The sequence below is a fragment of the Dendrobium catenatum genome, unplaced genomic scaffold, assembly GCF_001605985.2.
Source record: "Dendrobium catenatum unplaced genomic scaffold, ASM160598v2 fragScaff_scaffold_1574, whole genome shotgun sequence".
NCBI classification, from domain to species: Eukaryota; Viridiplantae; Streptophyta; class Magnoliopsida; order Asparagales; family Orchidaceae; genus Dendrobium; species Dendrobium catenatum.
The window spans coordinates 1,114,945-1,129,103 of NW_021320036.1; the positions used below are offsets into that span (position 1 = coordinate 1,114,945).

The window sequence follows — 14,159 nt, forward strand, 5'->3', positions numbered from 1 at the left end:
CACATTTGGATTTCACCACCAACTATTTTTACTATTGGGAGCTTTTCCCTTTGATACTCCAAGGACATCTTTTGCAATATTCTTAATATCAGTAGCCACTTTTTCCCACATAATATTAGCATCCTCATGCACAGACAAAATCTTAAGATCTAAAATCTTATTTCCAAAAATATTTTTGTTAATATTCTTTAAATGCCCCCATTTAATCCTAGAAAATTGTTTTACTTTATTTTTTATTTTATGCCCCTTTATCTTAAAGTCCAAAACTAATAATCGATGTTGGGTACATAAATTTTCACTCGGAATAACTTTACAATCTTTGCAATCTAAACGGTTTAATTTTCTAATAAGAAAATAGTCAATCTGGGTTGTATTATATCCATTTTTATAAGTTATGAGATGCTCATTCCTTTTCTTAAATAAGGTATTAGCAATTGAAAAATCATAAGCTAAACAAAAATCTAATATGGTCTTGCCACCTTCATTCGTCGTTCCAAATCCATGGCCACCATGAATGCTTTTAAAATCATCTACCTCTCTACCAACATGTCCATTTAAATCTCCTCCAATAAAAACTCTTTCTTCAAGAGGTATATTTTGTATTAATTCTTCAAAGTCATTCCAAACATTTAATTTAGAACTCATATCCAAACCTATTTGAAGAGCATAAGCACTTATAATATTAACAATCTTATCATCAACAATAATCTTTAAAGCTATAATTCTATCTCCAATCCTATTAATTTTTATAATATTATCCATTAAACTCTTATCTATAATAACACCTACACCATTTCTAGTACGACTCCTGTCCGAATACCAAAGTTTAAATCCTAAACTATCAATTTCCTTAGCCTTATCTCCAACCCATTTAGTTTCCTGAATGCACAAAATATTTAACTTCCTATGAATCATAATATCTATTAATTCCATTAATTTTCCTGTAAGGGAACCTATATTCCAAGTTCCTATCCTAATTTTAGTATCATGGACTAGCTTCTTTGCCCACATCCGTCCTTGATGTGGGAACCCTTGCCTATTTAACACTGCACCCGGGCGCCGGTGCAGCGGCCCTTGCACACTTGTCACTGTATTCAGGCCATACAGCGCGTTGCTTCCAGGGGACGCCCTAGCATTAACACAATTTCTTAAAGGATTCATGTCATTATTGTTCGACAAGTTTTACGCTGGCTGTCGACTACCTAACGCAACCCTCCACTTTTCTAATCCAGGACTTGGGACCTGGCAACGGCAGTGTATGGCATGAATCCTTTATTATGATAAAAAAAAATCTAAAACCTGTCGGTCCGGTGGCATTACGAGAGTTGGCCGGAAAGCGCACGGAAGGGATGAAGTTACCTTCACAGTGGCGAGCTCCCGTGGCTGCTTCCGATCAAAGTGTGGTAACTTCTGATCCTTCAGGCAGAGGCGGCGTCGGGCAAGGTCGGACAGCCACGAAAGTGGCGAAGAAGCATGCGTGAGGGAGAAAGTTAACTTCAGCGACAGCGAGCTCCCGTTGATCCTTCCGTCAAAATGTCGTAACATCCGATTCGGCTTGAAGGAAACGTAGCCAATGGAGCGGGGTCAAACAGCAATGGAGAAGCCGGAGAAACGAGCTCTGTTTCTTGCTTTCGATCAAAATCTTCATAGCACACGAGCTCCTGTATTGCTTCCGATCAAAACGCGTAACTTCTGATTCTACAGGTAGAGAACGTCGTCGAGAGGAGCGAAGTCGTCCAGGCACAGTGGAGCCGAAGAAGCGATCGAAAGAGAGAAAGCTGTCTTCACTGCGAGCGGCTCCTATGGCCGCTTCCGATCAAAGGTTCGGAACTTCCGACCAAATAGGAAAGGGAAGTCGTCGGAGCAGCGAGAGGGAGATCGTAAGAAGAGTCGGAGAGATAGAGAGAGCCTGAACGAGAGGAAGAGGCCGAAGGCCTTTTCTCTTTGTCTCTTTAATGACACCCAGAGATCGTGGGAGCGATCTCGACGTGCGACGTGCGAGCCATGTCGAGGGCGTGCGGTGGCAGAGAGCAGGTAAAAAAATTTTATTTCATTTCTTTTTTTGTTTTTTGTTTTGGGATAGAAACGGGTCAACATGGAGAAACCCCCAAAGAACAAAAGTTGAGAAGCTACATTTCAATGCATATTTTTCTGAGGAAATTATCAGTAAGGATCTCAGATGGCATAATGTTGCTTGCAATTGATTACATTACTGCTTTCACTGGACATGGACATGGATCAGGGTATGCCTTACGAATTTTCGGAGCCCACAAGAAACCCCCAAAGAACAAAAGTTGAGAAGCTACATTTCAATGCATATTTTTCTGAGGAAATTATCAGTAAGGATCTCAGATGGCATAATGTTGCTTGCAATTGATTACAATACTGCTTTCACTAGACATGGACATGGATCAGGGTATGCCTTACCTGATTCAACCTTTCTGGGCTATATGCTTGATTGAGCAGATCAATACTTGGTAAAAAATATAAAGCAAAATGCCGCATATGATATTTTTCACTATAAGGAAATTATGATTTATTACAAAATACTACAAAGTTTAGACATATTTAAGTCGAGTTGACATCTTAACAATAAGTTCATTGTTGGCCCACAATTAGGCATCTTGCAGAGGCTGAGAAGAACTAAACCTGGGGAGCTGTGTCCATTTATCAGATGAAGGTTTAAACCACAAAAACACAATAATAGCTCAGTTTCTTCAAAAAGTATGATAAAAAAAATCTCACAAACGATTATTGAAATATCAAGCTATAAATTTATCCTATCCAATATTGTACAGGAGTCAATAGGATTTGAAAGACTACCTGACATGCATCATAAAAAAGAACCACATAAAATCCAAATGACTGCACTTCAGATGAACATATACGGAAAATACACTTTCAAGTTTCAACACATAATAGTATATATTTGCAAAATGAACAATGTTAACAATAACGGAAAATAGAAGAAAAAGAGAAATTTTATCCAATTAGGCTGTTCTGTCATAGAGTTTAACCACAATTTTTAGAGCCAAAGACACGCGATCATTTAGAAGAGCTAAGCATCATAAAGAATATTGAGGTGAAATGACTATCATGGAAAAAAAAAATTCTGAAAAAGATTCATGATAAATCCATTCACGTTCTTACATGAACTAAAACCTCTTCTCCTCCATCAGCATTCCCAGCTCCTTGATTGGACATAAAGATGGAGCATAGCAAAGGTACAACATCTCTGTAAATCTCCTTACTAGGTGAGGTTCCTGGCGGATTCATCAAAACACGTGCAGACGCAAGTCGCATTCTGCAGCACAGCAACAAGTGAGCTACTAATTGGTACAAGGAATTGCCGGACACATGCTTTCAAGTTGCATCATCATATAAATAACTGAGAAAACAGCAAAATAGCTCAAAAGAATCTAAATTACCAAGCTAAGAAACAGCCTTAAATCAACGAAGGCATGCAATTCTATCCACGGAGATTAATCTCTCAGCATACTCTTAAGCAAAATTAATGGAAGATGAATATCTTAATCCAATTCTATAAAAATATTGATGCTTTAGAATATTAAATTGACTTACAAAACATGGAAATTGAAAAAGAGAAAAAAAAAAAGGAAAAAGTGTAGTATAGAGTATTAAGCAGAAAACTAAAATACCTTGTTGAGATTAAGGCGTGGCAGAATCTCAGCACTGGGTTTGGTGTGCAGGGGATGGGGAAGAGAATGTTGGAGACAAGAAATCTACTTCTAAGGGTTGGTGATGATGGTGGAACAATGTCATTGGCAACAGCATGAAAACTGAGGGGAAGCTTCACAGAACTAGGATGTAGGTCTAGTGGGAATGCAACGGTCATTTGTAAGCACATCAACAAATGAAGTACACCGACATTGGTCGTTGGCAACAGCAATGAGTAGGATCTATGGCTCTTGGAGAGAGGGAGTAGGCGGCAATGGAAAAGGAAATAAGCAGTTGGAACAGAACATTTCAGAAAAATGAGAGGCAAAGAGTTAGGGTTGATTATTTTTTTTATTAATTTTTTATTTTTATAAGTAACCCGAGTGGTCTATAATTATGAAATGACAAGGTGATGCATCATATTATATTAGTAGGCGGACTTGCCAAGTTAATGAGACAATCTATGTTTGATGACAGCTTGGCTGTTAAGCTCAGCATGTGAGCCCATTAATGAGATGAGCTTCGAGTTGGTTCAACACACCTACAACCCTATTGTGGGTCATCAAGCATGAAAATGAATGGGTTCTAAGCAACAAATGATTAAATTGGTCTCGAATAATTCCCATCAGAGAATATGCAACAAAGTTTTTACAAGAATGCAAAAGAAAATGAGGGCTGATCATCTATGGATAGTGGAAAATAAATTATATTTTGATTATGAGCCAAACATGATGATCAAGAACACCAACGACAAACTTTGAGCGAAATTTCATATTACATAAGACATTTTGCAGTAATTATTATCTTTTTATCTTACCAAGAAAGTAGACTTTAATATATCTCAGACAAATTTGCCACTACTAAAGGATCATAGGAACAAAAAAAGGCATTTCATTCAAGATTATAGTTATTGGCCTAAAAATAACAACTAAAGGACAAAACTTCTTAAGAGAACGCTCTATCAATCATGATAATGTACGTCAGTTGAGATTTTGATGCTAAAACTTCAAGCTAAAAGAACAAAATGCAAATATTAATCAAAAGATTTATTCACAAACAGACTCAGCTTGATTAATGAGAATAGTAATATGGATTAAATCTAAACTACCAATAAAAAGGAGACTTTTAGTACCAACCCTTACTCTTTAAAATCTGGTTGAAAAGGGCTATTTGATTTCAATATAAACACTAATTAGGATAAATTTTTCTGGTCAAATGATTGTGTTGACTATGAAATTCGTAGTAAGGTTTTGAAAGAAATTCTACTAAATACTTCTAATAAATCCTAAGGTACGCAAGGGATAATAAAATAGTTTTGAGCAGGGTTGGAACCTCAAACTGAACTCTCCAAGGGCATCAATCACCATAACATAATCAGAAATCATCAAAGGGGTTTAAATTCCAAGTGCTAAGCCTTTATTGAAGGACAATAACACACACACACACACACATATATATATATATATATATATATATTCAAGAAAATCTTGTAGTTTACTTCAATGAGAAACTTAATAATGCTAAGCAAAAATACTTCCCTTATAATGAAGAATTCTATGTTATAGAGCAAGCCTTAAAAATTAGCTTCATTATCTTTTCATCAAGAGTTTGTTATATTTCGATTACCAAGCTCTACAGTATTTGCAATCCTATAGAAAGAGTAATGCTTGTTAGCTAAAATGGTTTATATTTATACAAGAATATTCCTTCGTTGTTATACATATTCTACTGCTGAAAATAAAATATCCAGTGCACTAATTTGGATTTTTACCTTAACACTATATCCATGAAAAGATGACATCGAGATAATAAAATTAATTATCTTGTATGGTCTAACTTTCATCTGATTATCATGATAGGATGACAATCAAATTTAATCCACTTCAAATTATGCATTCCTCATACTTCATTGTACGATTTTCTTGTTTGGGAGTTACATGTGAGACAATTAGTTGGTCATGTAGGGCATGACTACATGTTTAGTAGAGTAGAGGTTTTATTAGTTTTTCATAGGAAAAATGTTTCTATAATAATAAGCTATTTACAGAATTATCAAATGGAAAAAATTTTAAAGTAAACTCAGGGCCTATAGACTTCCCTACATGTGCCTAATGTGGCATGGCAAGACGTCAACATGGATTTCATGTTAAGATTACCCAGCACTGCCATATTCATGAATACATATTATTTGTAGTTAATTGATTCTTTAAAATAGCATATTTCATTCTTTCTTCAAAGATTATTGATGCCTCCCATATAGCTAAATTGCTCTTTAATAAAATTATTTGCTTACATAATCTTTCTACTTTCATTATATCTGAGAAGGATGTATGATTCATTAGTTACCTTTTTTTTTCATTAGTTACTTCTAAAAAATCTTATGAAAACATTTTAGGGAAACTAAAATTTGTATCCGCATTTCACTCTATGCAAACGGGTAAACACAAGTTGTGAGTCAAAGTTTCAAATTTTTGTTTCGTTTTCTTTTTGTCAATAGTTTAAGTAAGGAACTATGATTTATCACGACCTATGACTGAATTTGTTTACAACAACTATTTAAGCAGTAACATCAGAAATAACTTCACATAGAAAGCCTATAGAACTCATATCATTACCCATAGATTTATGTTCTGATTCTATAGCATCATTTGCTAAATGCGTGTCCATAAATTATATTATGACATTAAAGCACTAATTAATTTGCAAAATAAAAAATACCTACCTCCGGCAAGTTGCCATAAAAAATCATGAGCATATAATAAAGGTGATAATATGGTAGTATGTATTTCCTTGAACATTGCTCACATAAAACATTTAATAAACTCCATGCCCGAGCCTCAGACCCTGAAAAAGTACTTACAAAGATCCAAATGCTTATATTATTGATTTTTCTATTAACATAAATCTTAGTCAAACTTTCAAAGGTATCCATACAAATGGATTTATACAGTACTATTCAGCCACCAAAGGGTATCTATGCAAACTGGAGATTAAACATTTCCATTAGTGGCATAACTATCGACTTTGCCACCAACCATAAACCCAATCCCAATTGTTAAGCAAATTCTATTAGATAAGCTCAACTAGGTCCCTCTTGCAGGCAACATTATTTTGTCTAATGGAGAAGAAATCCATTATTAAATGACTCGTGGGTGATTTGTGATGAGCTTCATAGCATCTCCCCAAACCTTTTAAGATGAGAACCTTCAGCATAACTCTCTAGCGGAGAGTTTTATATATACAAAGGGAGTTGATAACCATAGCCTGATCCAAACTTATATTAAACATTAATGGCATGACTAAGTAAACATTTACCTACTATATTTGAAACTTTTTATTCAGAAAATATTTGAATTTAGGTCTTATTTTAACTACTTTATTCAGTAGTAACCCTAGGTTCTTTTATATAAACAAGGATCTCTAGAGCTCGGTTGAAACATTGATTGTTTGATGAAAATATTGATTGCCCTCTTCTTTGCATCTATACCTAATAGGGTTTTATTTGTATTAGTTTTGAAACCTCCTTACTTACTTAGGTGTTTTCCTTTTTTTTTTAATTTGTTTATGTCCTTTTTGCCAGTTTTTTAGATGAGGGTAGTATAGTAATTTGCTATCTCTTTTGCCTTTTGGTTGCTTATTATAAATACCTCATGTTCTTTTGAGAAAGGGAGTTTTTTTAAACTCATTTTCATGTTGGACCTAAGAGAAGAGAGAGAATTCCCTTTCCTTGAGTTGAAATTCCCCCAAATTAGGAGATGTAAAGAGAAGGGTTGTGAGAGTCTAGGACTTCGCCAAGATTAGTCAATCCATCTTGGACGCGTCTCTTCTAGTCAAGATAGGCCCCATTTGGTGGTTCCAGCTGCTGCCGGAAATCTGGTAGCCAAAAAGCTGAGTGCAGCCGATGGATCCGCAAAGGAGAAGGGCGGTGACAGTTTTTGGGTGTACAAGATCAACCAAGAAGTATGGATTTCAGATTCTAAGCCGTATATCTTGGAACAAGTGGCACAAGAACAGCTCCAAATCAGGTTCCCTGTTCTAAATTGATATTGAATGTTTTTTTTCCCAGTAAACTACCTCTTCTTTCTATCGCATTTTAAATGTTTGCCTGATTCTTGGATTCAAACAAAGAAATCAACCTAACATGTAGATGTTGACAGCTTTGTAAATCAAATATTCCTCACCATATCAGATTTATATTTTATTTTACTATTTCCAATGACCCGATTAGGAAAGTAGAGTTATTAGATTTGGCTTATGTTAAGAAAGGTAGAGGTAGACCTAAAAAGATTTGGTTAGAAAATATCTTTCTTTATTAGATTTAAACAAGAATTTGATTTTTAACATAACACAATGGAGAAAAAGGATTCATGTAGCCGACCCCACGTAGTGGAACAAAGACTTGTTGTTGTTGTTGCATCCAAATTTTGAACCTTCCGGGAATCAGTTTCTGCTGTGGTCCTATCTTGGTACTGCAGGTTGCTGACAATTGAAACAGGGATACCAGTATATTGACTTTCACGGTGGAATCAAAGGCAGTTATCCACACGTGAATCCTAGGGGCAGGTCTAGGGAGTGCTGGAAGGAAACCCCCCCCCCCCCCCCCCCCCCCCTCGTCTCAAATTGCTGGAACAGATTAATTTGTCGCAGTGAAAGATATTCCTCTTTGTTGTTTTCCTGTTCAGTGGTGTATTTGTCATGTATGGAGCATGGGGATTCTCTTGAAATTTTTTTTTCTTAGTACAGTGTTTCTAAAATACTTCTTTACAGTTTATAAATTCCTATAGCCTTACTTTTTTTGTTCGGAGTCAATCGCATATCAGAGTAACACCAATACTAACATTTATATAGTTAATAAAAAAATAATATTAGAAGTTACGCTCATTTTCATAGAATTTAAAAATTCATTAGAAATTAAATGCCTTTATCTTGTGAACCATGATTGCTAAGTAGTGAAGTAAAAGTGGAAAAATTAAAGAGGACGTTAAGCATACAAAGCTAACCTGTTAAGACTATCTTTCTCGACAAGGTTCACAAGCAAACCAAGAATAGCAACTAGAAAATCCAATTGATGATCATGCAACTTTCTATCATGAAGATGGCCAAATTCATTGCTCCTGTCGATGGATGTCCTAATCTCTTCAGTTTCAGTGCTAACAGGAAAGCACAAGTCAAATGATGGGAAATGGTTGGCAATCAAGGAAGCCAAAGTGTCCAGACCTCCACAGGCTGCAATTTGTTGACAGCCGACAGGGTTGTCATTTGTTAAGTTCATAAGAACCTGCCAAAGAGTGCTCATATCATATTCTTAACTCTTACTCTGAAAGGGAAAAAAAATTGTCTGATGCAAGAATAAATTAATTTGATAGATTAAAGTATGGATTTATATATTCAGAGTCAGACAGCAGGAACATAAAAAATAAACGTAATATAATGTCAGTAATATATTACATTTTAGAAAAAGATTTACAGCCAGAGAGATGAGAACGTGTAAAGAGTACAATTGCTTTGATAATTGCATATCATATACCATAAAAAGCAACTAAGAACGGCAGGAAAAATTGCATAGATTGATGTGGACTTTTTTCAGCAATGTGCTCTGGGAATGTTATTTAATAAGAAATGGGCTTATAATGAGAATTAACATGAGAGCTTCAAGAATTTAGCTATGATCGTGATAACTAAGGTATGCCTCACTGTATTTGATGTTCAGTGTTATCTAAATTGTCATAAAATAGAATCATATGCTATGAAACTACATTTGTTTGTTTGATTCAGTGCTAGTCTCAAAATTGAAGCTGCCTATAATTAAATTGAATTCCATATTCCTTTATATTGTGTATCATAATCATCAAAATGTTCTATGAAGATATTATCAAAATTGGTTGATATCTGGATAGAAGAAAAAGATATTGCGTCAAACTGCAACTTGAATAGTTGCAACCTTAAGACGAAAGCAAATCAAACAACCCCCATATGTTATTCAGATAATACAACACCCAAGATATAGGTAAATCAAAGAGACTCTTATTCTTTTCGCCTCTAAAAGTTGCACATTTGTCAAAGTAATTTCTAAAAGTTGCACATCTGTCAAAGTAATTGTGCAATACAAAAGAACTCCAACGTCCATTACTCTGGTAAAATAATGTTCGAGCGCTATCAACAAAATTCAACATTAACCATAGAGGCATTGCCTCGTGTAAGATGAAGGCTACAACCCTTGTATTACCGCAATTAAAAAAAAATATCTATGGTATTTATGTTTTTGCGCAAAGAGAGCTGTAGGAGGATCATGAAATAACCTTTACTGAAGCAAGAAGGCAGTCCTCCAGAAGACCAGGATCTTCTTCATCTTCTGTTGGACAAGACTTATCACTTGACTGGGGATTGACTTCACCAATTGGCAGACTTGATTCATCATTTATGATTACACTTAGAGCCTCAGATCCAATTAAATTTTCTTTAACTGGAACGGCTTTTTTGCAAGTTTGAGTTTTTCCCTTTTTTGAAGATAATTGTTCCCACTTTGATGGTCCCAATTGATCATCAAATGCAAATGGATCACAAAATTCACTTGCACAGTCAGCTTTTAAATAGCTGGACATTTGAGTTCTCTTGGATTGGACATTAGAACTTACTTTTGAACCAGTTGACCTTATGGAAATCCAGCCACTTGAACTCTGAGAATTCGCCTTCATACCATTAGGATGTAACTTTACTTTTAAACCAGTATTACTTGAGCAGCTTACTCCATTTGAACAGTTAAATGATGTATTATATGAAGTAGATGTAGAGCAATCAGCTCTACCAAACGCTGATAAAGCATCACTGTGCGATGTAGATACCTCTAAGCTTGACGTGGACAGCTTTTGACGTTTAAGGCAAACTTCAATGTTCTCCATCCGAGAATTCTTAGTGCCACAATAAGAAGATGAAGAATAATCCTGCGCATCTGAACTTAACAAAAAAATGATATAAAATCAATTAAGGTATGAAAGGAAAACAGCAATAAACATGCCACACTCAAGGCGTTTAATAAAGCCTATAAAAATAAAAGAAGACAGCGGGTTTCTCCAACCACAAACGCAGACATGATGATTGAGAGAATATGAGAATGGAACAGAGGGTATCTCCTACAACATTGCAACACTAGGTATTGGAGCCTTCAGGCCCTCTGGTACAGCCCAAACCCCATCTATCCAATCATCAAGACCTGAAGCGAAATTTGTGTACAACAGTGCAACGCTACTTATGGTCCTAGAATGCTTTCTGTAGCAATCCTTTATTTATAAAGTGGGAATTAGAATAAGAGGAAATCGTATATTTTAAGATCATAATAAATAAATTTCTAACATCTTGTAAGTCAAAGGATCCACGCATACGTCCCTTTAAGCAAGCTATATAAGCATGCCTACAAACATACACAAGCCTAAAAGTTATCTGCACTGTGCTGCAATTAAACCATCTAAGACTTCCTTGATGATAAATGGCAGCTGAGACAATGATTGTAGTGAAACTTGACGTCGAGATCTGCATGCAAAGGGTTGAAAGCCTCATAGATAGGAGAAATTATTACGTGCAGAGTCGGGTTAGAGTTGTGTCCGGACTCCAATCAAATTTGAACACATGACCAATATATAGTTTTTATATTACTGTGTATTTACCATGTATTAGATGTGTATTTATTGTGTATTAGTTGTGTGTTGACTGAAATTGTGTTTTGGCCACGTGTTGGTGTGTATTAACCATATGTCCCAACTTAATTGGAGTCCGGATGTAACTCTATGTCCAGACTCCGCACATAATAATTTCTCCATGGATAGAGAGAGGAAGTGATGCTTTCCACCCTCATAAGAGAGTAAATGGAAAAGGGAGGGATCGACTAGCTGAGAGAATGCCAAAAAACATTTTTTAATCAATAATGCACCATCATTCCAATTATAGCTAAAGGATAACTATATATAATAGTAATCATAAATTATATGAACAATCTAGTTATAGTAACAATGAAAAATTTGCAAATCTATTCAAAAGTGACAAATGACTATTTCTAACATGACAATTGATAATAACAATTAGCGAGAAAAGGATCCAAGAAGTCACCCAACTACTTGTGAATGATCAAAATGGTCCATACTAAGTAAAAGTCTCAATTTAGTCCTCAAAATCCTTTAATAGGAGCCAAAATGGCCCCGCTATTCAATTTGAAGTTAAAATAAACAAAAAACCTATTGGATCAATGGAGAAACTACAGAATATGCATAACTCTTATAGTACTTTGTTATTTGTTTTTTTTTTCTTTTTTATTATTACACTAACCTTAGCCTAAGACGGATTAGTGAGTTCAAGACAAGGAGCAGGCATAGCTTCCTTTGAGTAGCGATGAGGGAGTCTATCACGCAGGGTCGGAGAATGGATAAATAGAGATGCCTCACTTTAAAGCCATGAGCATGAGACTTTTTAATCAAAAGAGATGAAGATGAATAGATAAAGAAGCCCCCGCACATAATGAATAGAGATGCCTCACTTTAACTCTATGTCCAGACTCCGCACATAATAATTTCTCCATGAATAGAGAGAGGAAGTGATGCTTTCCACCCTCATAAGAGAGTAAATGGAAAAGGGAGGGATCGACTAGCTGAGAGAATGCCAAGAAACATTTTTTAATCAATAATGCACCATCATTCCAATTATAGCTAAAGGATAAACAACAAAAAAACATGAAGAGAACAATAGAGCCATTACCGGACAACCAGCAAATATTAAAAACTAAGGACCAACTGTTGACGAATATTTTCGTATCAACCCGACCCCGATCGAGCCCGACTAAACTCGATCGTGCTCGATCGACCCAATCGAAGGTCGTCGAAGCGAAATTAACTCAAATCAAACCCCGATTTTAATTAAATCAAATAAATTTAATTTAAATCAAATCAATTTAAATCGAACCTCGTCGAGCCCAATTCGACGCTATTCGGCGTCGATCGGAGTTCAATTTCACAAAATTGACTCGATCGAATGAAATCGGACCCAAATCGACTCAAATTGATTCGGGTCGAGCCCAATTCGAAGTCAATTTCAGCTCCAATTGACTGATTTCGGCTAAATCAACTTCCCAAATCAGAAATCCAAACCTAGGGCTGAAATCTTCTTTCAAATCTCACTCAAATTTGGGTTCAATGTACTCAAGTACATTCTCCTCGTTTCAAGTAACAAGAGAACCTCATAGGCTCATTTGGGCGGTCCCCTTGAATTGTCCGTCTGAAGCCAGAGCAGAAAGAGCGTGAGAGGGAGTAGGGGGGAGCATTCGGCTCCCCTGTTGTTTTTCCTTTCGTGCCCGTCCCGACCCAGAGAGAGTGAGCGAGAGAACGGGAGAGGGGATTCGAGATCCCCTTGCGTGCGTGCGTGACTCCCGACCGACCGACCCCGTCTGAGCTTCCAGACGCCTCCAGGCGTCGTTCTCCTCCCTGCAGTCGAGCCCTCTAGGCGCCAAATCCTCCAGGGCGGTCGGCTCCTCCAGCCCTTGGCCATTGATCTCTTGAGGTCATCAAGCTCTAGCTGCCATTTCTCTTTTTTTTGGGCCAAGAGAGGGAAGTACTTTCCTATTCTTCCTTCTTCATCATCTCCAACTACTTTGAGGTGATAAAGGCAGCAGAAATTCATATCCTGAAGCATTCAAGCAGCAAGAGAGGTCCTTCAAAACCTCCCAAACAGCAGTTTGGAGGTTTGTGAACATCTTGGACAGCAAAGGAGGCCTTCAAAACGCCTTGGACAGCAGCGGCGAGTTCCGGAGCAGCTTGGACAGCGGATTGAAGCTTGGACAGCAGTTAGAACTCGGATTGGAGCTTGGACAGGAATTTGGTGCGCTAGGACAAACCGGGGAAGGTATACCTTTGAAACTTAGTGAAACCTAGGGTCCCCCCATGGCCAATTGTTATGTGGTTGACGCCTCCGAACCCTAGGACCCTAGAAACTTCAATTTTCGCTCTCCCAAAACCTTTATGTTGGCTGTCCACTTCGCAAAGGTTATGGAAATTGGGTGATTTTCATTAGTTGACTCTTACGTAAGGGTCTGAAGAGGATTTTGATGCGTATGGAGGTGTTGGATTGGTACCCAACACCTTTCAAATTGTATGTTTTTGCATTCATACATCTCTCCCTTTACCTATGTTTGAACCATAGGTTAGGCCATTCTATTTGACCTAGAAATCAAATGTTAGGGTGTACACTTTTCTTTCTAGTGTCGCATGCTAGGTTAGGCTCTTTAGGTTGATGCGCTACAACAAAATTGACATATGTTTAGGGTATGTTATGTTTACTAAAGTTCAACGTTTAATAAATTTGGTGGAAATTTGTAGCGGATTTGTTCGATACAAATTGTTGTGAGGTTTACTACAAGTCTCCAAAGACTTGTGTTTTAAACCCCATGACATTCATGACCAACTAAATCCGTGACATGTCATTTCATCAAGTTTACTTTGCTT

The 14,159-nt window shown here is 36.6% G+C and overlaps 1 protein-coding gene across 1 annotated transcript in view; it reads right to left on the minus strand.

The window, feature by feature from the left end:
• Nucleotides 1–14,159, minus strand: part of LOC110108174 — a 77,916-nt gene that overhangs the window by 6,574 nt on the left and 57,183 nt on the right. Inside the window, exons 8-10 of the mRNA XM_020838695.2 lie at nucleotides 9,978–10,627; nucleotides 8,679–8,956; nucleotides 3,151–3,304 (exon numbers count right to left, since the gene is read on the minus strand). Coding sequence (XP_020694354.1) covers nucleotides 3,151–3,304; nucleotides 8,679–8,956; nucleotides 9,978–10,627 — 1,082 coding nt within the window. The remainder of the gene's footprint in view (nucleotides 1–3,150; nucleotides 3,305–8,678; nucleotides 8,957–9,977; nucleotides 10,628–14,159) is intronic.